General features: G+C 41.6%; 3 protein-coding genes across 3 annotated transcripts; all 3 read right to left on the reverse strand.

Annotated features, from left to right (window-relative positions):
- Nucleotides 1-3,760: 3,760 nt before the first annotated feature.
- On the reverse strand, nt 3,761-5,467 carry twist1a (twist family bHLH transcription factor 1a). Its single transcript, XM_026300412.1, has 2 exons — nt 4,739-5,467; nt 3,761-4,236 (listed from the first exon to the last, which is right to left on the reverse strand). The coding sequence occupies exon 1, from the start codon at nt 5,312-5,314 to the stop codon at nt 4,766-4,768; it is 549 nt and encodes a 182-aa protein (XP_026156197.1). The 5' UTR covers nt 5,315-5,467; the 3' UTR covers nt 3,761-4,236; nt 4,739-4,765.
- Nucleotides 5,468-7,398: 1,931 nt separating this feature from the next.
- LOC113126414 (fer3-like protein) lies at nt 7,399-7,875 on the reverse strand. The gene has a single exon (XM_026300413.1). It carries the CDS (start codon nt 7,873-7,875, stop codon nt 7,399-7,401), a length of 477 nt encoding a protein of 158 aa, XP_026156198.1.
- Nucleotides 7,876-16,840: 8,965 nt separating this feature from the next.
- polr1f (RNA polymerase I subunit F) lies at nt 16,841-20,114 on the reverse strand. The gene is made up of 4 exons (XM_026301221.1): nt 19,809-20,114; nt 18,704-18,845; nt 18,219-18,427; nt 16,841-18,024 (listed from the first exon to the last, which is right to left on the reverse strand). The coding sequence occupies exons 1-4, from the start codon at nt 20,096-20,098 to the stop codon at nt 17,538-17,540; spliced, it is 1,128 nt and encodes a 375-aa protein (XP_026157006.1). The 5' UTR covers nt 20,099-20,114; the 3' UTR covers nt 16,841-17,537.
- Between the last annotated feature and the right edge of the window lie 1,076 nt (nt 20,115-21,190).

Here is a 21,190-nt window from a genome sequence, read left to right on the forward strand (position 1 = left end):
GTGTGTGTTAGATGGATCTAAACAAGAAAGAAACATACATTTCCCCATTGAAAAACACACCCCCATCATTGTGAATGGTCTTATGTTGAGTCAAACAATGCCCTCTCTCTGTGGAAATAACACTCGGTGTGTTGTGCGTGACCGGGGGATTTTCCACACTGATAGTCCATAGATTTATACATGATAAGAGACCGGTATGGTTTTGTAAGATAAACATGAAGAAAACCTCTTTAACCTTCATCAATAGACTCCCTAAAGTTCCCCATTTTCAGTCAAAATTAGACTTTAAAACAGCTTAAATCCAATAAAGGAACTTTGTGTAGGATGAAGTAAATTAGGTTAAGGAGAAAGAGTCTATGTGTTTGAATGAACCGTGCCTGTCTTTGATAAAGCGCCTATGTTTATGTTCGTAAAGCGGGGCCACTGTGATATTGTCTGGTATGTGGAGAGTTATAAGATGCTTGTGCTTAACTCAATCTGCAAGATAAACAGCTCCAGGCAGGAATGCTGAGAAGACTCATATACGTTTGTTCCCGTCTTCCTGCTCCCTTTTCTTGGGTTCTCTTCCTCTTTTTCTCACTTTATCAGCTCGGTCATTTTCAAACTCACCCCCACAATCTGACATCGTCCTTCCTGCCCCGTTCTCCTCCATAATCCGTCCCTCGTCTCCTCTGCTCTCCACTGCCCATCCATCTGAGAAGTATTAGTGAACTGAGTGGTCATTTTGTGGAGGTGAATGTAGAGGCTCGTGGTCCAGCTGGGGGTCACTGTAGTCAGGGGACAGGGTCAGATTGAGAGGTCACAGATCAAGAATGATGGGTGCTGCTGGCACCGACCTCAGGGAATGTGTGTGTGACTCCTCATTATGTTACTTGGCTGCCAATTAGGAGTCTACCCTGACTTCCTCTGTGTCACTTCTCTGTCACTCTCTTCCTGCTTGCTTTTGCAGAACCACAGGCTCTGTAGAACATTACTCTTTAAAAAGCACAAGACACCCCTTTATTTCTCCCCTTATTATTTCATACTTATTTATTTATTGCTTAAAACAAGTACAACTCAAGCTTCTAATAAAAAAAATAGATTTCAAGCCCAGGCTATAAAAACACTAATGCTACTATCAGTTACTTTGTCAGACTTTGGAAACCACCTCCACAGCCACACAAGGCAAAACGCTTCCACGGTATTTCTTATGATATATAATCCGATTGTCATGTGCATGTAATGGTGAGCCGTTTTAAAATAATCCACAAACAGCCAGTTCAGCCTGAAAACGATGCACCACTCTCACAATAAATGTAAATATGAACTCAAAGAGATAGTTTTTGATTTTCAAATGTAGTTTCTGAATGTGCCTCTGTGTATACACATAATGTCCATCTATAAAGCATAAAATCAAATGGATTAACTGAACCCCAACTTCTCACACTGACATCCATAGGATGTTGGAGGATATTTGACATGATGGATGACGTAAAAATAAAACTTTAGATTGGGGACCATTAAACCTTTATGTTCCTTGCATTAATCCCTGGCATAAATATAGTCAGCATTGTTGCTGTCAGCTAATAATAAATCAGCATCTGCACTAGAGCATGTTTACTGTCAGAGTTTGTTCCACCAGGGATGAGTGGAGGCAATGGGTTTGAGTTATCTGAAAAGCAATATTTCATTTCAGTTTCCAGACTGTCCGCACAGAAACATAGGTAACCACAATCATGATCAACACACATGCACACACACACACACACACTTACACATACACACTCTCTAACGTTTTCAGGTTGAGATTAAACAGATAATTAGCTCTAATGGGAACCAGACATTTAAATCTAGTCTCTTTTCCCTGTGTGCGTCTGTCTGTGTGTTTGTGTGTGTGTGTGTGTGTGTGTGTGTGTGTGTGTATCTGTCTCAGCCTGACTTCCTCTCACCCTCTAGTCTTTTAGTGGCATTGAGGGTTAATGTAAACCAGCGCTTGTTAACCTGTAATGGGGAACTTCAGAGAGAGAGATGGAAGCATGAGAGACACAAAGCTGAAAGAAGTAAAAAGAGACAGGTCGGCCTCTGCTGGGGTTCTTAAACAACCAAACGAACTGCAGTCTTGTCTTACTATCAATGTGGAGCAAAATGCATTTGTACCAAGATTTATAGCTCCTGGCTTTATGAAAACACAAACAGGCCTGCACCTTTGACTTTTAGATCAGTTTAGGGACTACAAGTATAAAGCAAAAAGATATAAACGGTGATTAATGAGAGGGAGAGAGTGTCTTTGAGTGTGAGTGTCAGTGATCAAAGAGTCTATAAATCATAGCACCCTTAAAATCCAGAGAGCCAGATGCCTTCACACTGATAACAAGCGGTCATCCCATTACCTTCGACATCAAAGGGGGAGGCAGGAGCCGAGATGGAGGAGCCCTTTTCCCACTCTGTCTCTCTCTCCCTCTGTGGAATGTATTTCCCTGTTTGGTAGGCGTGAGAAATTGTGTGTGTATAACCTATATGTGTGTGTTTGTGTGTGTGTGTGTCTGTGTGTGCATGTGTGTTTTGAAGCCTCAGAGGTGACATTCCTTTATGTCAGAGCAACAGCCTCAAGTTTAAGATAACATGGCCACAGTGATCTAAGGGTGGGAATCGATTCCCCCCAGTGGCTGGTGAGGGCCTCGGGTCAGAGCTGATGGCTTTACCTTTTGCACGCAACCCGTGAAGCAACAACAGAGTAATGCTCCTCTAATCATCCCTCAGTAGCCATATAGAGAGATGTGGAATGCATTTTAGAGAGTTTGCATTGAACTTCGTATCTTTCATCCCTGATTTTCCAGCTGATAATACTGTAGTTCTCCTGCAATACTTAACAAATTTTATCGTGACATAGTCTTTAAAACTTTATTACAGAACATTAGTGACAGTTAAGGAATGGAAACTTTTACCTTTAGGCAGGAAAATGCAGCACAGGTCCCATACAATCCTCTAGTCCTGATCTAATCTAGCCACATCTAGAATATATATTTAGTTCAAACACTGTTTTTATTTGTAGTAGCTATTGAGATATTTTTGTGTGCAAATAAGTGAATGGGCTATTTTCATTTTGCTTAAGATTTATTTTCTGTGCTTGTGATCCAAAGACCTCTAATTAAGAGACGATGTCTAAACAGCCAGTAATAATCCCATATAAGAACTAATTTTATTTGTTACATCCTTTTCTCATTCATTTACATCAGATTTGCAAATATCTGTAATTACACAGTCTAACCAGCCTACATTATGAGCCATGTCCATGCTGATTATCTGTCAAAGCTGTTAGGGGTAGCCGCTGTAGCACCTGTGGGGGACTCCCATGATGACCTGTGGTTTGGAGGACACCTGGGAATATCGTGCATCCCTCCCACAGCTCCACATTCAAACACACCACCAGCTAATTATGGCTTTCCCAGATCCCTAAGTCCCAGAAATCACTCCAGAATAAGCCAGGGGTATGAGATGTTTTCCTTTGAAACCAACTCCTGCCCCCCACCACCCACTGGTGGTTTAGTTAACTGAGGATTCAGCAACAACCTATGAAAATAAACTCTGCCTTGACGTACAGTACTCAGACTATGGAAAATATGAAAATGTGTTTGTTTCAAAAAAAATGTTGATATTGAAAACAATGTGAATGTTAAAGTAACTTCCCTCATGGCATTTATCAGTTTATTATTCATCCTCAGATTATGTCCTTATTTTTTTTACCTTCAGTGAATACATACCCAAACAACTGAATAATATGAAAGATACTTTCCCTTTTTTATTCAAGATATTAGCAAACATTTACAAAACTCCAAATGCACAGACTTGAGATCCATTCAGCATTCTGTGATATCCCAAAAATAAATAACTTTTATTTGAGAGGGGAAAATGAACTTCAAACCTGTGTAGAAAAATAAATACAAAATACTTCATGTCTGTGAAACAGGGTCACAGGGAATATGGAATGAAAAGTTCTTTTCTCTCTCTTTCTCTCTCTCATTTTTCAAAACAAAGCAGTTCCTCAGAGCCCGTTTTGTTTTTACAACATTCATAGTCGCAGTGGTTTTTCTTTCTTCATGTCCATCCAGTCTGCCCTAAGTGCTCCCTTGCAAACGTTACAGTCCATGCAAAGGGAAATATGAAAAGCCCGCCTCTGAGGCCTGAAGCACAGTGTTTGGCCTGTTTCAGTCTATCTGAAGGGTTGGCCTGATCCACTGGTTTCTCAGTCTGGATAATCTGTGAAGGAAATAATATTTTGATTAAGGAAAATATCAATTAATGGAAGTGAATTTTTGTTCAAGCTAGTGTTAATACATTTTTATTTGGGGTGAAGCAACCTGGGTTTGACCAATGTGGAAAATTATCAACACACTTATAATAATATTTTTTTTCCCGTGAAAACCCCAAACTTAATTTTGTTATAGAATTTTTTAAGAAACTACAAATCTGTTACAAAAATAGGTTACATATCGAAATTAAGTAGATGGTGAAGTCCACGCCACAAAATAACGTGTGCAACTTGTACAGTCTGTGGAGACTTGCACCCCTTTCAACAAAAAGTAATCTGGCTTAGTGGATCATATAGTATTTTTGTATTTCAGACAAAATATTCATATTGAAACGTTAGGGCTATGTTACTTTGAGTTTTTGTCTTGATGCGGTGCGTAAAATGCGTATGGTAACATTTTGGCACAGGGTGCTTCCATGCAGGATGAAAAGTGAAAGGAGCTCGGCCTACCGTGTTGTCTCATCCACAGCACTCCCGCTAGTGGGACGTAGTAGACAAGGACCACGCGCCCCCCATCCTCCATACCGAAAAGGCGTAGCTCAGGCGCTCGTGCGCCACGTAGCTGCAGCTGGTCCCTCGCGCATCCAGCTCATCGCTTTGCAGAACTTGGCACAGGAAGTCTATGTACCGGGCCGCCAGCTTGAGCGTCTGGATCTTGCTTAGCTTGTCTGACGGTAAGGTGGGAATGATCTTACGCAATGATGTGAATGCCTCGTTGAGCGACTGTGTCCGTTGCCGCTCGCGGATGTTGGCCATCACGCGCTGCGTCTGTAGGTCGTCAAACGAGCGCGCAGGGCTGCTGCTGGCCTCGCTGCCGCCGCTGCCTGCACTACCGCCTTCACCATCGCAGGTCTTTTTGCATTTCTTCTTCCCTGGAGTCAGACTCTCTACTTCTCCCTCCTCTTCCTCCTCCGCGCTCCTTCTTGCTGCCCGCCGCTTTCGCGCGCCTCTCCTGGGCAGCTGACGCTCGGTTTCCTCCTCGCTGTTCCCCGCACTGTCCATCGGGGAGGAGTCCTCTTCCCGCATCGTCTTTTCCAAATCTTTTCTGTCTTCCGTAGGACCGTTGCAACCCTCTGACCCGAATCCACTGAATTAATTACAACATCAACAAACAGGACAGGTAATATGAAGTGTGGCCTACTCTGGGGTGTTGGCTGGTATTACGGTAAATCTCATGCGCCACGGAGAGAGAGAGGTGGCTGCCAGACTGGGACGACCGGGGCTCTTATAGGAGCGGGCAGGAGGATTTGGGGGAGCGCTGTGATTGGGTGAGGAGGGGTGTAACATAATACTGCGGGAGAAGGAGAGGACTTGCTATAATATTAGGAATAGCTGAAAATATGCAGGCTCCTTTACACACGATTGTGTGGTGCTGTTGAATCATATGTGCGAAATTGTGCACTAAACATAGCAACTGAAATTTCTGTAACAATCTATAAAATCAACTCTGACAAGAAATGTCAAAAATCTTATGCCCAAACAAATCCTGGTGTCTTACTATAGTTCTCATAAACAATTTCTTAATTTGTTTGGTTTTGGTTTCTAAAGTCAACTCTTGCTGCAAAGAGTTTGATTTGCAGTCTGCTCATAAAATACTTCAACCCAAATCTTTTTTTTTTTTTAAGTGGTTGCCATATGACAACATGCGCGGAAATAGTACTTATGTAGGCCTATTCCCCAATCCAAATAAATCAAAACACAGAACACAGAGAGCAAAAATTCCTTCTCAAGCCTGTTGTCTGTCAAGTCTCCCTGTACAAATCCAGACACTGCTTGAGATGGAGCAGTGCTGGCGGTGAAAAATATCAGACCTACTGAAACACAGGAGGTTGTCACAGCAGGAGGTCTGTGCTCGTATAAGCAGACCGAGGTGTTTATTTTCCCGTCAGCGGCCCCGCGTTGAGGTATGCGCTTAAATGGGTCTCACCCCCACGGGGATCTCGACACCGCGGCTCAGGTTTAAAAGAGGAGCCGTCCCAGGGAGCTCTTAGGGCGGATCCGTGCGCACAGCGGGGTCGCTGAAGGCGGTGTACGGCTGGATGAAAGGCAAACAGCAGAGCTGATAGAGATGGACTGGGGGGAGCGAGAAAAAGCGCACATAAAAAGCTTAACATCCACACGTGACCACCCAACTCTGTGGTCTACCGCGATATGATGCCAAAATCCAGCAGAAATATCCCGATATGTGACTAAAACTACATTTGGAGATTTGTGGAGGTGGCCTTCGGTGTGAACTACCCACCGGGAGGCCTCACCTCTGATGAGAGAAAGGCCACAGCAGGCCTACAGTCCCTTTTTATAAGGATGCACCGCCACATGCGCCTTTCGGGCCTGCACATCTATCTTTCATCCTTCAGTCTGGGACTGTGCTGATCTGTTAAATAGTCAGTCTCTGCGCAGCTTGTCTCATCTTACTCAATTCACACCTCAGTGCCAAAGATAAAATCCAGCGACATGTGGTGAGCCTTGGATTTGCGATTCAAATCTGCTGCATTTGAACCTAAATTCCACGTGGCAGACTTGATTTCAAGGTCCATCAAATCCGCCTTATTTACCTTCATTTCCTTTTGGATTAAGACTCCAGCTGTCATTGTTAACACACCTGTTTAGTGTCTGTGACCCGACAGGTGAGGCGAGCGGCTGCGTCGCTCTCCAAGGTACTGAAAAAACACACCTGAAGCTTCTGTCTTGTATTTTTTTCACCACATACTTTAGACTCCTACTTTTATATTCTGGGTTGCGTTAATGTTACAGTTTCATACTACAACATGAATGCGTTTTGGTCATAAAACATATAATCCTGTACATTTGGTCATAATAAGTCTGAATTTTCTGTTCTTTCTTTGTCGCTGTATGGCAGAGCAAATGATCATTTTTAGTAACAATAAGCAACATATTTTGAATGAAATATTTCTAGTGGAGACTGTTCTCAGCTTATGTCTAATAATTTAATAAAAAATAGGAGCATGTTGTCATTTCTTTAAAAACTGCTGTGTAGTTATTAGATTTGAATAAAGATGATAAATATTGAATTTCAACTCATTCCTGTGTGTCAAGTGAGTGTTCAGTCGAGTCTCCATGGAATAAAGTTCATTTTGGTCTTTGGTGTCTCAGGTGTTCTCCAGCAGGTCCGTCATGAAGGAGATGTAGACGATGGCCAGGCGCAGCGTCTCGATGCGGGACAGTCTCTTCTCATAGGCGAATGTGGGAACTTTCCTCCTCAGTTCATCGAAAGCTTCGTTCAGGCTAAACATCCTCTTTCTTTCCCTCACATTGGCCGCTTGCCTTTGGACCATAGTGATGATCCTTCTCCGCTTGGACTTGATGTGCCCGTGTCCCCCGCGGCTGTAGAACCTCGGTGAGCCCATCACCAGATGCTCGTTGCTGAGCTCCACTGCGCTCACGTCGTTTTCCTGGTCCCGCCTCCAGGATGAGTCGTTCAACAGCGTCTGGTTGTTCGGACTGGACGCGCTATCATCCACCTGCTGTTTTGGCCCTAAAGCACACCTTTGCGGAAACTCCATTAGGTTGATGTCATTGACAAAATTTATTAACGTGGAGTCCACCAAGCGGCCTTGCATCTCCATATTCCGTCTCCAACTCCAGTTTCACAGAACAGCCTATGTGACTTTTATTTGTCTGCTATTCAGTGAAGCGCAAAAACTGGCGCCAATCAAAGCTTTGAAGACTGTCTAAACTCTTTCACCGGACGCAGAGACCAGAGCAGGAGCGCATCTCGACAAGTAAATCCAAAGGTTTCCAAATCCGGGCAGAGCACGACAGGGTGAGATCCTATTTGGCTCAACTCCAAGGGCCTTTCCTGCTGTTTTAATAAGTCGTCTATGCCATCTCACAGCGAGACATCTTTTATGGCCTCTCAATCTCTAAATTGAGTCAATTTCTGATGTTAGTCGGATGGTGAGTGCGTTGAATCCGAGGAAAGAGGCTTAAAAAGACAGAGAGGAAACTGGAGGGCCCCACCAATTGATGCGATGTCCTCCTGGAGGCCCTTAATGAGCTTCTGAAGAACGGAGGCTCTTGACAGAGGGTCATACAGTCTTGTTTGCACTGTCCCTTGTGCTTCAGAAGCTAAATAATGACACTTTTATCACTTAAACAGGCCAGGAGAAGACCAAATAGAACATTCCCTAACAGTCACTACACACCACAAGCTTTTCTGTTGCAAATTAAAGCAAATAACTGTCCGTTCCCATGGCAGGACAGAGTCCACAGTGACACTGGTACAACTGAGGGCTTCAGTCCTTGTGAGTGCTCGCTCTCTCACTTCACATGAGTGAGACCATTACTATTATTTTATCCCTAATGACGATAATGATAGTGGTGGTGTCAAAATCAGAAAAACTTGAGTGCTATCATTTACCTCTGGCCTTATTTGCTCCCGCTCTCTACCACCATGCTTAACTCTAATGAGGCATTTAGACTAAGAAAACTAACGCAGATTCTTTTATCGCATTATTGAATATACACAAATATACACAAATTCAGTAATTGCCCAGAAAAGAAATGGTCTTCAGAGTTTTAGTTGGTTTGGGGTCAAATATCTTACGCAAGTTTTGTGGTTCAAGGATCAGTGAGTTTTCTCTTCCAGAGTAGCGTCTGGTTATTGAGCTCGCTCATGATGACGAACTGTTCCAAATACCACAAAAAATGCAAACGTTGAGCATTACAGAAATGAAACTAGGTTTGTGATCATATTAACAGTATTAAACATATTATACTTAGACATGTTAAAGGGGGCAGATAAAGGTGTTACTGCAAGTAATTAGTCTTCATGTAGTCTTCAAAATAAATAAATGCAAACAGTAACTCAGTGTTTTTTTGCTATTTGAAGTGCTTTATACATTCCTTTGTGATTATTCCATATACACAAGAGTGTCTGTCTTGTATACACACTACAACCAGTGTGTATCTTCTCCATCTCCCTCTCCGCTTCTTCTTCCCCTCTCCTCTCTGTTTTCCTGGCAGGCAGATAAACATGATGGGACATTCCTCTGGTTGTCATGGAAACGCTGAGAAAGCACAGCTGGGCGGGAGAATATGAGGTAATCTCACCCTGGGGCTGCTGGGTAAATATTGGTCTTAAATAAGGAGTAAAACCTTAATACATCCATGAGTAAAACCCCAAAAGAGACACACAAACACATGGAGAGACAGAGGCGCGCACACACACCTACAGGGGTTTATCCCAGTTTTTGGCTGAGTGGAGACGCACAGGACAGATTTTCACACAGGCACTCGCAATGACCCTTTTCCTCCGCTGCTGTGTTATTATTGGTTCCACAGAGTGAAATTAATAATAGGTTGTGGTGTAACTAAATGCTTGTGGAAGTGAGCAGGGGTGGATTGACAGATACCACCTCAGTACGAAACTGCAACCTTGTCATAAAGTCTCAGTGTTCAGCTCAGTCAAGTGGATTTTCTTCATTCGTGACTGTGACTGGAGAGTCTGTCAGGCTGCAGCAGCTCTTTGAACTAGTGTCAGCACAATAACAATGCTGACATGCTTGTTGCCTGTGCCTATGTCACCCCTTCGATAGACCGGTGATCTGTCCAGGGTGTACCTCACATCTCACCCAGTGGCAGCTGGGATTGGCTCCAGCCCCCTGAGGCCCTTATAGAAAAAAGCGATATAGATAACAGATGCATGGATGTCTTAATTTAGTGTGCTAGCACAAAACAGAAAACGTAACTAGGGTTGATGGGAAATGTCATTAATTTTGAAGGGTTTTGGTCATAAATGTAAAATACTGTTTGTCCTGACAATAATCAATGGCGGACCACAGACTTTGCCATCCCCTGGTCCACCACGCTACTGTGACTAATAAAAACTGCATATGTTTGGACGAAGAGGAAAGGTTGTTATGATCATTTCATGAAATTGGTGATAGCAGATAATCTGAATGTATGAAAATTCCCCTTCACTTGCAGTTCATCTTCTAAGCAATACATTTCCTTACAGCACATAGAAGAAAGGCCATCTTCACCCTAAACCACTATTGTATATTGAGTCCACATATCATCTAATGGGGGCAGATGTTCTGGGAAGTACAGATTTATAGTCCTGTGTGTTGGAAAATAGGATTTCACTAATTTCACATGGTGACTGTGTGTGGATTTTTAATCTGTTAATGCTGTGCTGTTATGTTGAAGTGTTTGCCATGCAATATGGAGATCACCAGAGAACAGTATGTGTCCAGTGTGCTGCTCCAGAGCAGTTCTCACCATGTAAATCTGTCTCCTGCTCCTCCTCTGGCTCTGTCCTCAGTGTGCTGTAAGAACATAGCCAAATCTCTCCCACTACCACTGTAAATCTGAAACTAGACACTTCTCTCTCGTCCTTCTTCTTTCTAAGCCTTTTCTCATATCCCTATGTTTTGCTCAGTTTTCTCATTTGCTGTGTTTTCCATGTGCTAATGTCACCTACATATGACACATCCACTGCTCCATCTCTATTTGGCAAAGGTGAAAGGTCCGTGATTTAGCTGTAGCGACAAAAACATTTCACTCATTTCACTAATGTCAAAGTGGAGAACTAAAATTATTATAAATCGACTGCATAGACATACATATGCACGAAGGTAAAACTCGACAAAATGATTATAGTTACACTATAAAGCTTGTACCTTGTTGTGACTATACTAAATGTAATGACAGTCATGCCAATAAAGAAAATTTTGATTTTGAGAATTTTAGAGAGGAAGGGAGTGAAGGGGAGACAGAGGGAGTAAGGGAGATGAGTTTAACTCCTGACCTATCAGCCTCTTCTTCATTGTGTCACTCTGAATCTCTCAGTGGTTCCTTCCTTTTCTCCACACCCAGAAGCTGACTCATTGGTTGACTTATCCCACCTTCCTCTAACTCTCGCCCTCTGATTGGCTTGGCACTTTAGGCAACAGCCAGTCATGCGGTGTTTACACAGCTGGGTGGCCAGTGAAAGGTAGAGTTCATGCTTGTGTGCGTGCGTGTGGAAGTTGGATAAACTCCACTACCACATCATATATCTCCTTGCTTCTTTTCCTCCAAAACCCATGCCTTCCAGCTGCCAAACCATTGCATGCCCTCAGCTCCTCCTTTCCAAATTACCTTCCTCTGCTTAATCCAACCTCTTAGCTCCCACTCTCCACCACCATGTTACAAATCTCATTGTATGGCTGCCCCACCCACCCTCACCCATGTCAGCACCTTGCTCCACTTCACCCCCACCCCACCCTCTGTCTGAGTAATGTCCATGTTTATTTTCTAAAAGCAGGTCACCCCAGCCATTACTGTGTATTTTGCGGGTGTCATGTTTCATTTGTTTTAAGAGTCATATTCTCTGGTGTATGCTGGGATGCCTGGGTTGCCTGAGAGACTGATGCCACTTTTTAATGATAATGATGATGATGATGATGAGGATACTGTAGATGTTGCCTGCATAAGCACTTTGCCACTGTAGGTCTGTCCTCATGCCACTGGACTGTAAGTGTCTTTGTCTGGCTTTTCTTTGGGTAAGTTATAATCCATTTGTTTTTCCTCGTTACACTTAATTTATGTAAAATATGTTTACACACGACAGTTTCAGATACTAGATTAGAACATTTCACCACCACAGTGCCAGAAGTACTTAAGTACGAAGGCGAATTGGAAAATCTGAACAGCAGTGAAGAAAAATATAACTTTTAACTGAATTAATGCTTGTTTCCCCAGCTGGATTTCTGATCATAGGCAGTGCTGGAAGTCATAGCATCTAATGGCATCACAATAAATTTACTCTTCCATCTTGTAACGTTTTTGCAACCTTTTTTCCAGTAAAAGGAAGTTGATGATTTCCAGTATTTCCCACATTCTTAGTAAACAGAGAAAACGTTTCAACATTAAAGAATGTGCTTTTACGTATACAGCTTCAAAGTGAAAGAGCAAGCAAATTTTACAGAGGTGCTGTATTGGAAAATTACAGAACTTAAGAAACCCCCAGTCTTTCTTATGTTCACACAACACTGACGTACATTTAATGTTGCTATAATAAAATATAAAAGCTTTATAGTTGCTCATGTAGCACCTGTGGCACAGATTCTTTCTCATGATGCACTGGTTACCACAAGAACAATTTATTAGACTTTTCCAAGTTACTCTTATGTGACAAATAGGAGTGTTGTATTTCTCTTACCCTGTTTCAACATGAAGTTGGTTCATCATGAGCTTGATACACCACCTTCAGTGAAAGCTGCTGTCGTCCATATGCATCTTTAACTCAGTGTCTTTCTCTGGACCTTAAACATTTTTATCATATATAGATTTTGGTATTACAAATTCACGTAATTGCCAGAGTCAGCGGACAGTTCACTGATCAGGGGAGTTTCTTTCATCTTCTTGCCAAGTGACTTTATAAGTGCTTTTCCAGCAATCAGCCCTAATGTACACATCATCAGCAGTGGCCACCCACATTTCCCTTTTATTTCATCTCTGACTCTCTGTCTTTGTCCTGTTTCATTCATCACCTTTCCCTCTTCCCTGTACATATACCTGCAACTTAACTATAACTTTTGACAAGGCTGTCATAAAAATATAACAATAAAATATTTAGTTGTGTCCTGGGTATTGTCCTGTAGGGCCACATGACTAAACATGACATAAGTTTTTCCAGACCCAGAGGTTTTTTTCCCCCTCTTGGCTTATTTATTTTTACTGTGGTTTTGGGAGGTTGTGGCTGAATGTCTGATGATATGCTGTGTGTGTTCCTTACCCCTCCCGCCATTACTCTTCTCCACTTTTCTGTTTCCCTCTCGATTTATATGCAAAGGTATAGGGAATGATAAAAATTATTTTTTTTACATTAGCTTGTTGTTCTACAGTAAATCACTGTGTTAACTTTCACGTTTGTGTCTATGCTCATATGATTTGCTCTCATTCTTTATTAGCTTTGTCTCCTTGGATGATGTTACTATCATAATTGCTGCATTCAGTTAATGTTACAACTAAGTAATCTTTATTTTACCTTTTGTCCTTGCCCTGCCATATTTCCCTTGGGTTTTGGGTGTAGGAGTTATGGTTTGGTCTGAATACTGTCTAGACGTCTATGAGCCTCCCATTACCTCCTGATTATTCTGAGCCCTATTAATCTCACTTGGCTGGCTGGCCAGGGCAGAGCGCTCATGCACACATACAAGTACAAGTAGGTAGACACACCAAAATAAAATCTTTCTGCATGACAAAGTCCAAATAAGATATGTGGGAAAGAAAGTTCACTTCAACCAAATAATGCAGGAAACACACACAATTAACGCAAAATTTGAGCAATGTGAAGACATTTCAAATCTGTAGTCAACATGAGATTTAAATATTAAGAAATGTTATGTGATGTGTTGAATGAGTATCACATTTATAAAACCCTAAAAAACCTACTATGCCTACCTACTTATGTACATTAAAAGTACAGTACTTTTCTTACTTAAGAAAACATTTATTATTATTTATTTAGCAGAAAATAATTACTATACCATGGCCATCAAGTCATACTAGAAGTGGGTATGGAAAACGTTACATATTTTTGTCATAAAAAGTTCCTCAAGGCTCTTCGTTGGGCTCCATTTCTTTATTATTTTTTGTACATAAATTATAAATGCATTGTTTCTAAATTCTTGAAAGAATATAATTTAATTTCAGTAAAGCAAAACTGATTATTTTTGACATTGTCACTGATCCATACATTGATCCACATGCAATGTGACACACACACACACAGAAAAAATGAGGACAGACTCCAGGATCACTGGTGTTGTATGAAGTTAACACAGTTATTTCCTATTATGTGGCTCTATTCAATCAGATGTTTAATCAACATGTTCACTTTTAACTCCCTGAGGTATTCAACAGCTAATAAGCCTGTGAAATTGGCCAAACACACACATCCATAGAAATTGGTCCAAACACAATTTGCTTGTGTCAGAGGAAACACTCCTCTGTCACTGCCAGGGTTACCGAAGGCAGGGCGTTGTCGGGTGCCAAGGAAACAAACTAACTATGGGAATCACTAGTAACATTTACTTTTGGGGTTAATAGTGTGTGTCCATGTGTGCATGTGTGTTTATTTATGTGTGTGTGGAGAGAGTAATCCGTTGTGAGAAAGGGTTTAATGCTTAAACTTGTCTGAATTTGTGAGTGTGAGCTATTTTCCTACCTGAGGGAGCATAAAAAACAGAGATGCAAAGCAGAAATGCCAAAAATCTCTCAGAAATGTCTCCAATGAAAGCCTTTGAAAATGTCATTTCATAGATGTCAGTAGGTCTGGACTGTGTTGGAGGATATATGACTGCAGTTGCACAGCTCTTACTGGTGGAACACTTAAGGTTTTATGACCTGCTGCCATTTGGGGCTCTGGGATAGAGCAGAGTGCCGACCACATAACTAATTAGGCCTGGCCAATGGGGGTGTGCAAGGACAGGGATTTGTGGATTGTGGGTTGTGGATGTGGTGTGTCTACATGAGTGAATGAATGAGGGAGCCAGTGAGTGTGTGGCATGGGTTGTTGTGTGTGTGTGTCCTGAACCTGGAGCACTGCATCAGGGCGCCGTTTGTTCTCCATAAAGACTTTGTGGGCTCTTTCATGTTGGAGCCGACAGGGCTGGAAACTTTGACAGGAGATAGAGACGCACATCCAGCGTACACACACATTAACAAAAACACACACACATCAGAGACCACTCCTGTCGAGGCAGCAAGAGACAGAGAGAGGTGCATGAAAAGATAGTCTGGCCTGCTTAGCAAAAACAACACTCCTCCTATTGTCTCATCTTTTAACCCTCCTCTTCTACTTTCCATCAGAGGATCATGAAGACGAACGACCATGCCTAGATATGAGAGTCCAGTGGCAGGAGGGGAGGTGTTAGAAGTGGAATGTGTGTGAACTACTCACCGCTTCCTATAAATCAGGGAGACAAGTAGGAGTAGGAGGAGGAGAGGGAAAACAGGATGGGGGAAGAGAAGGAGTCAGCGTGAGGGAGTGATAGGACGAATGACAAGATAAATGAGTGGTGATGGAGGGAGGGAGTACAGGTGCAAGAGAGGTGCACTGGGGCTGAATTTGAGCAAATGAGAGTGATAAAGGCAGAGGGAGGTCATGGCAGGATACATTACACTGAACCATCAGCTTTTCAGATCATTGTTTTTAAGTGTCTTTATCTTAAGATAAGTTTTAAGTGTTTCGTGTGTTTGCACAGTTCAGCAGAGGAGGCTGAACAACTCGAGGTCATTCTAGAAACAGATTTGCAGGGTTAGGGTTAGTTGACATTCTGCTGAAGGCTAAAATGTATGTAGAATAAGCACATTAAAGTGTATAAATGTGTGTGTGTGCCTTTAATTTAGGTGTATAGTTCCACTGGAAGCAGAATTTGCATTTCACTCAGTTCATGAAGTACTCAGGTCTTATTTGGTGCACCATGGGTGTATACAAGGAGTTTATAAGTCGTGACTAATGTTACTTACTCATGCTTTAGAGACTGACCTACTTATCAGCTTTTCAGTTTCCAAATTGTAAGAGAATATTAAAAAACAACAGAAAACTTGGTAATACATCAAAGAAACAGTCATCTTTGGAATTAGATATTCACTTTCTTGCCAAGAGTCGATTGATAAGCTTGATTAACAATCTCATGTCTTTACCATAACAATTTAAACTATTTCATGGTCGGGATCAGCTGCTTGGAACCCTGTAGTAAATACAGGAGGTTACTAAAAGGGGTGTAAAGTTTCTCATGTATACCTTGGCAAAAAAAAATAAGATTTTTCCAAAACTATTAATTTAATATTTATCAATTCCTTACTTTCTAATAATCCATCATGCGTGTGATAAGCGTTAATATGTCATAATTTAAAGCTTTTATTTTTCTTACTATTAAATCAAGTCTGAAGCTGTGTTAAAAAAAAGTTAAATGAGTTGAAGCTTGTAGCCCTTTTCCAGAGAAAATGTGGTCAAATGCTCCTTTTTTCATGCTATTTGCTGGTTCAGCTGAAACCTGCAGGGGGGTAATAGCTAGTTAAAAAAAAACAAAACAACACAGCAACTGTAATTTACATTTTCTCTGACATTATCCTATCTGCTCGGATACATGAAAGGCATTTGTGAATGCTAAACATAGATTTAAAGAGACAACAATGCTGCAGCTGATCTCAGTGACAAGTATATGATCAGTTGCGACAGATGAAGATGAGGTAATTGCAGCTCCTTATCTATTTTCTTTAACCAGCTCTCGATAAGCTCTCAAACTCTTAGCACCTCACAGCTAATTAAGACTCCCCACTGGAAGGCACAGGGATTTGCATGTGTGTATATGTGTGTGTGTGTGCAGGGAAGGGGGGGTAAAGAAAACACGGAGATCTTTAGGCTGTCTCTCAGCACTTTATCACTTGACACCCACTGCTCGGCATTAAAGAGTCGGATGTACAAGGGAGAATTTGCTATGAAAAACATTAAATCTTGTTACTACTTATCTGTACATCATGTATCTTTCCAAATAATATAGAAAGTAAAGAAATGGAAGCAGTTCTCAAAATATAGAGCTTTGTAGTTCGGATGAAAATTTAATTTCTTTTGGTTCTGAGTCAACACAAATTTATGTGAGCACTTTCCATGAAGGAAGTCAGAAAATCACTACAAACAATTCATCAATGCACTGTTAATGTCTAGGATGCATACTCTGATAATGGCAGTAAAAATGTTTTTCCTTTGCAACCTTCATCAAAAAGGTCCTATGAAGTACAGAGGCACAAGAGGCAAAAGAACAAGTGTCTTGAATTCAGTTTAGCTGTCCTGCATCAGTTTCTTTTGTCCCATTTAACTCCATGTTTCCAAGGCAAAACATGCCCCTTTTACTCTCACACCCTTATTTAACAGCTGACCTTGACAAGGTTTAATTCCTGTGTTTTTGTCTCAATCTACATGTATGAAGCAGTTTTGCTCCCCCATCAGGCAGTGTAAGGGAATTGCAAGCGAGTAAGGACTGATGGGTCCAGGCTGCATCTATCCCCTCATGTGCTTTTCCACAACCTACAAATGTCATTGCAGAAACTGCCTCCCTTGCATGTCTGAACTCCTGACTCAACGAGCTCAGCAGACAAAACAGGACTCTTGCTCTTAATATTGTGCTGAACTGTTTAAGGCACATCAGATATTAAGTAGTCATTGACATGGATGGTAAAGCCTCAGTTATAGTACACAATTAACCTGATTTCCACAGAGAATATGATGAATTTTTCAGGCAAACTTCTCAACATCACTCTTCCTCTTCTTCTTGGATTTTGGTGGTTTAGGAGCTTCACAAAAACCAGATGTGACATCACTACCAGACTCATGTTTCCTCTTTTTGCTTGGCTTCTCGCTGATGTAGCCACTGGAGTCACTCCCGTGGACCTCCATGATAGAAAGCTCAACCTCCTCTTCTTTCAGGTGCTTCTCCTTCTTTTTCTTCTTCTTCTTCTCGCCAGATTCATTGGCATTTACTTCATCTATCGTTCCGTTTAGCTCTACTGCCGTGTTGCCATCCTGTTGGCAGGAAGGTGTTAGCTCCGCTTCTCTCTCTTCCTCTTTGACTTTGTCTTTTTTCTTCTTCTTCTTTTTCTTTGGGGTCTTGTCAGAAGACTCCTCTGTGGTTTCTGGGATGTGTTCTGTGTCTGGTGCATCTGGTTGGTCTGTAGGGATGTTGGACTCTGAACTCTCACCGATAGCCATCAGTTCTTGGACCCTGACATTCATACACACAAAAACAAAATTAATCAAGGGTTTTAACACCCCATCTTAAAAATGTCAAACCATTCCTCAACCAGTTCCTAAAATAATCAGACTAAGGAACCACACAGTCCAGGTTTATTAAAGTTAGAAAAAAAAGAAGAGGCCTCAGATTTGTTTCCACTCAACTCCTCCTCCAACCACACTTGCCTGGTCCTGTCCAATCGTCCTCTGATCAGGAGGACACCAGCAGTGTCAGCGTCCAGAGCAGTCACCTCAAACTCCAACTCTGCTCCGATCCTCGGTCCTGCATCCCTCCATGTTTCTATGGTGACCAGGTTTGGTTTGGGGATGCTGGCATTAAAGCAGCCATGCACCAGGCAGCCCACATGACTCACTCCTACTTTGTTCACCTTACCCTGTGAACAGAAACACAGTCTAAATACATCAATCTGCTTAAATTCCAGAGGGACAAGAAGTAAAGTTATGTTTATGTTTTGGGGCATGGGACTGGCAATGTCTTTCGTCAGCAATACTGGTTAAACAGAGGGGGGAAAAAAAAAATCACATTTATGTAATTTTGAGGCAAAACAAATCTTGCTCTTGTTAGAGACACACACAAAGACACTATGCTACAAATGTGCTGTAATTTAAGATGCTGGATAAGAGGCTCAACTGAATAATGTAAATCTCACCAGTAGTTTTTGTCCTTTTTTAGGCTGGAAGAGAATAAAGTTGGCCTCTATGTCCATGTGGATGTAGCCGCTGTCGTTGTAAATGTCTCCTTGCTGGCCCAGTATCCTGATGTTGTCGTAAGCTAAAGGCACTCCTTTCAGACTGCAAGAAACAATGGAGCATGTTGAACAATCCAGATGGTATACAACCAGACTAATACAGCACAGCATATGACATGTCACAGGAGGGGCGATTTGAAACAGTTTTTAGGGGTGCTCAAGCACACTTAAATTTCATCTCAGCACCCATAAAAAAAATAATAATAATTTGGCCTATTATTAACTAACATTAGATTTTGCTAACTTGTTTTGCAATCATTGTCAAACAAGCAGGTGACTTAGCTGCACACCTGTCAGGTTACGAACTAACTGATGCAAACTGATGCATTATAGCGTAGATGGAGATGAAATAATGTTCAGTATTATAAAGCATTGCAATCATTCTTTTATAATAAGCATGGTTAATAAATCATAGCAGCTCAAATTACATGTTACATATGTAACTACACAAGAAAGTATATTTACATTGGAAATTTGTACTTCCATAGATAGATACATGTTTTTGTTTTGTTTTTTAATAAAACAACCAGGTTCAGGTGAGAAAGTAAGGTCAAAAGGACACTAACTAATTAGAATAACATTATAAATAAATATGTATCAATTTATACCTCTCATTAAATCATGAAATCTGTGACTGGATGTTAAAGTTGTTGTTTAGTTGACAGCGCCAGAGTCAGATGGAGTCAGCAGACAGACCTCTGGACATAAGGTCCTGTATAAGTGTCATTGTCCTGAGGGGCTGATCCCCCCCAAAGGTCTGATCCTAGAATCGCCCCTGTGACACAGCCTCTTTACTCTAAGTCCATTTTTATTGGTGTATCCCAAAGTCTTCGGTATATTGAGCAGCCCCTTTATCTAGTCCTGATCCATGTTACTGTTAATGCTTCTGTCATACATTTTACATTGTGTGACTTTACACCATAAACAACAGCTACACAAACTAAGTGTTGGTCAGGTTAAACCAAACAAACCGTGTGCGTGTGTGTGTGTGTGTGTCTGTTGTCACCTCTGGGAAAACCTGAGCAGCTCGGCCTCCAGCTCCCCCCTTATCCCGGTCTTCTTCTTGTTCAAGTACATGGGCGGCAGTGCGACGTGCCTCCGGTGCGTGTTCATGACCAGACACGAGTACGGCGCTGAAAGCAGCGCGGAGGCGGCTGCGAACGACGGGATCGTGCACGGGACCGCGCCCGATGCGATGGACACCTCTGCTGACCGGACTTCGGTACGAGTTTCGGGGATTTCACCAGAAACTTTCACATGTTTTGGGTCATCTTCAGCATGCTCCAAGTTCGCCATGCTGCATAGGAAGACCGGAAGACCAACAATCGATAACTTCCTGTCTGAGGAAGGCTTTTCCCCGGTTAAATATTAATCACAGTTGTTTATGTTTCCCCCTGCTGGTTGGGAGGTGAAGTAGCCCTACTACAACATTTAAAAAAGAACACAAATTTCATCCCTGCATTTAAAAAATAAGACCCAGTCTGTTTTTTGCTTATACCAAATAGTGGTGGGTTGTTTTATTTTGCCCATGTAGTTTTTCAAAATAATTTAAATAATATTCAGAATAATATTCAGCTTGCATAATATAGTGCAAGATAATTGCAGTCACAGTCAGATTGGGAGTGAAGCTAAATGTTATTTTCTGTAGAAATGTCCTGACCAGCTCCCAAAAGCCTGATTCATTTTGATGTTTGTGATAGGAGGTCCAGTGTCAGAATCCAGACCATAACATCAAGTGATGCCGTATGTGGAAATTCCTAAATAAAACTTTAACCATACTATCACATAACAAAGCTGGGGCTGTGCAATAGTCCAGGAATAAGGAGTTAATGACACAGTAGCTCATTTTTTGCCTCAGGGGGCCCCCTTGAGGTTAATATAATTATGACCCTATAGCTTACAGTGTAAAAATCCATGGCGACCAGCACACATCTTCTCAAATACCTCAAGTTTTACCAAATATTTTCAAAGTGTTTTTAAACATATATTGGAGTGACTGAATATGTTAAGATAAGATAAGATAAGGTTATTGAAATAACTGTAAATGATGCAATTCCCTGGCCTTTATTATGTAAAATAAAAGTTTTGCACTAACCAGTCCAGCAGGAATGCTGTATATCTGATAAGAGACTTCCATTGATTCTGTATCTTGTTCTTACCTGCAATGCCACCTTGAGATCATTAGGGTGACCTCAAGTGTCCAATTAGTGCAACAAACACACACACTCATTTGTACAGCTGTCTTTGTGAGGACACTTATTGACATAATGCGTGCCCGTTCCCCTTCCCTAACCTTGAGCATTACAACTAAATGCCTAACCCGAGCCTTTACCCTAACCCCAGTCTAAATCCAATTAACCCACACCCTCAACCAAAGTCTTCACATTG

Source organism: Mastacembelus armatus, chromosome 11 (assembly GCF_900324485.2).
Source record: "Mastacembelus armatus chromosome 11, fMasArm1.2, whole genome shotgun sequence".
NCBI lineage: Eukaryota > Metazoa > Chordata > Actinopteri > Synbranchiformes > Mastacembelidae > Mastacembelus > Mastacembelus armatus.

What these genes read in the sequence shown, in the direction of transcription:
- twist1a (XM_026300412.1), bottom strand. Translation starts at nt 5,314, where the DNA reads ATGCGGGAAGAGGACTCCTCCCCGATGGACAGTGCGGGGAACAGCGAG.
- LOC113126414 (XM_026300413.1), bottom strand. Translation starts at nt 7,875, where the DNA reads ATGGAGATGCAAGGCCGCTTGGTGGACTCCACGTTAATAAATTTTGTC.
- polr1f (XM_026301221.1), bottom strand. Translation starts at nt 20,098, where the DNA reads ATGGCGAACTTGGAGCATGCTGAAGATGACCCAAAACATGTGAAAGTT. An exon ending in CTGCTCAGGTTTTCCCAGAG is followed by an intron (nt 18,846 to 19,808) that starts GTGACAACAGAC and finishes TGTTTCTTGCAG; the next exon opens with TCTGAAAGGAGTGCCTTTAG. An exon ending in GGACGATTGGACAGGACCAG is followed by an intron (nt 18,025 to 18,218) that starts GCAAGTGTGGTT and finishes TATGAATGTCAG; the next exon opens with GGTCCAAGAACTGATGGCTA.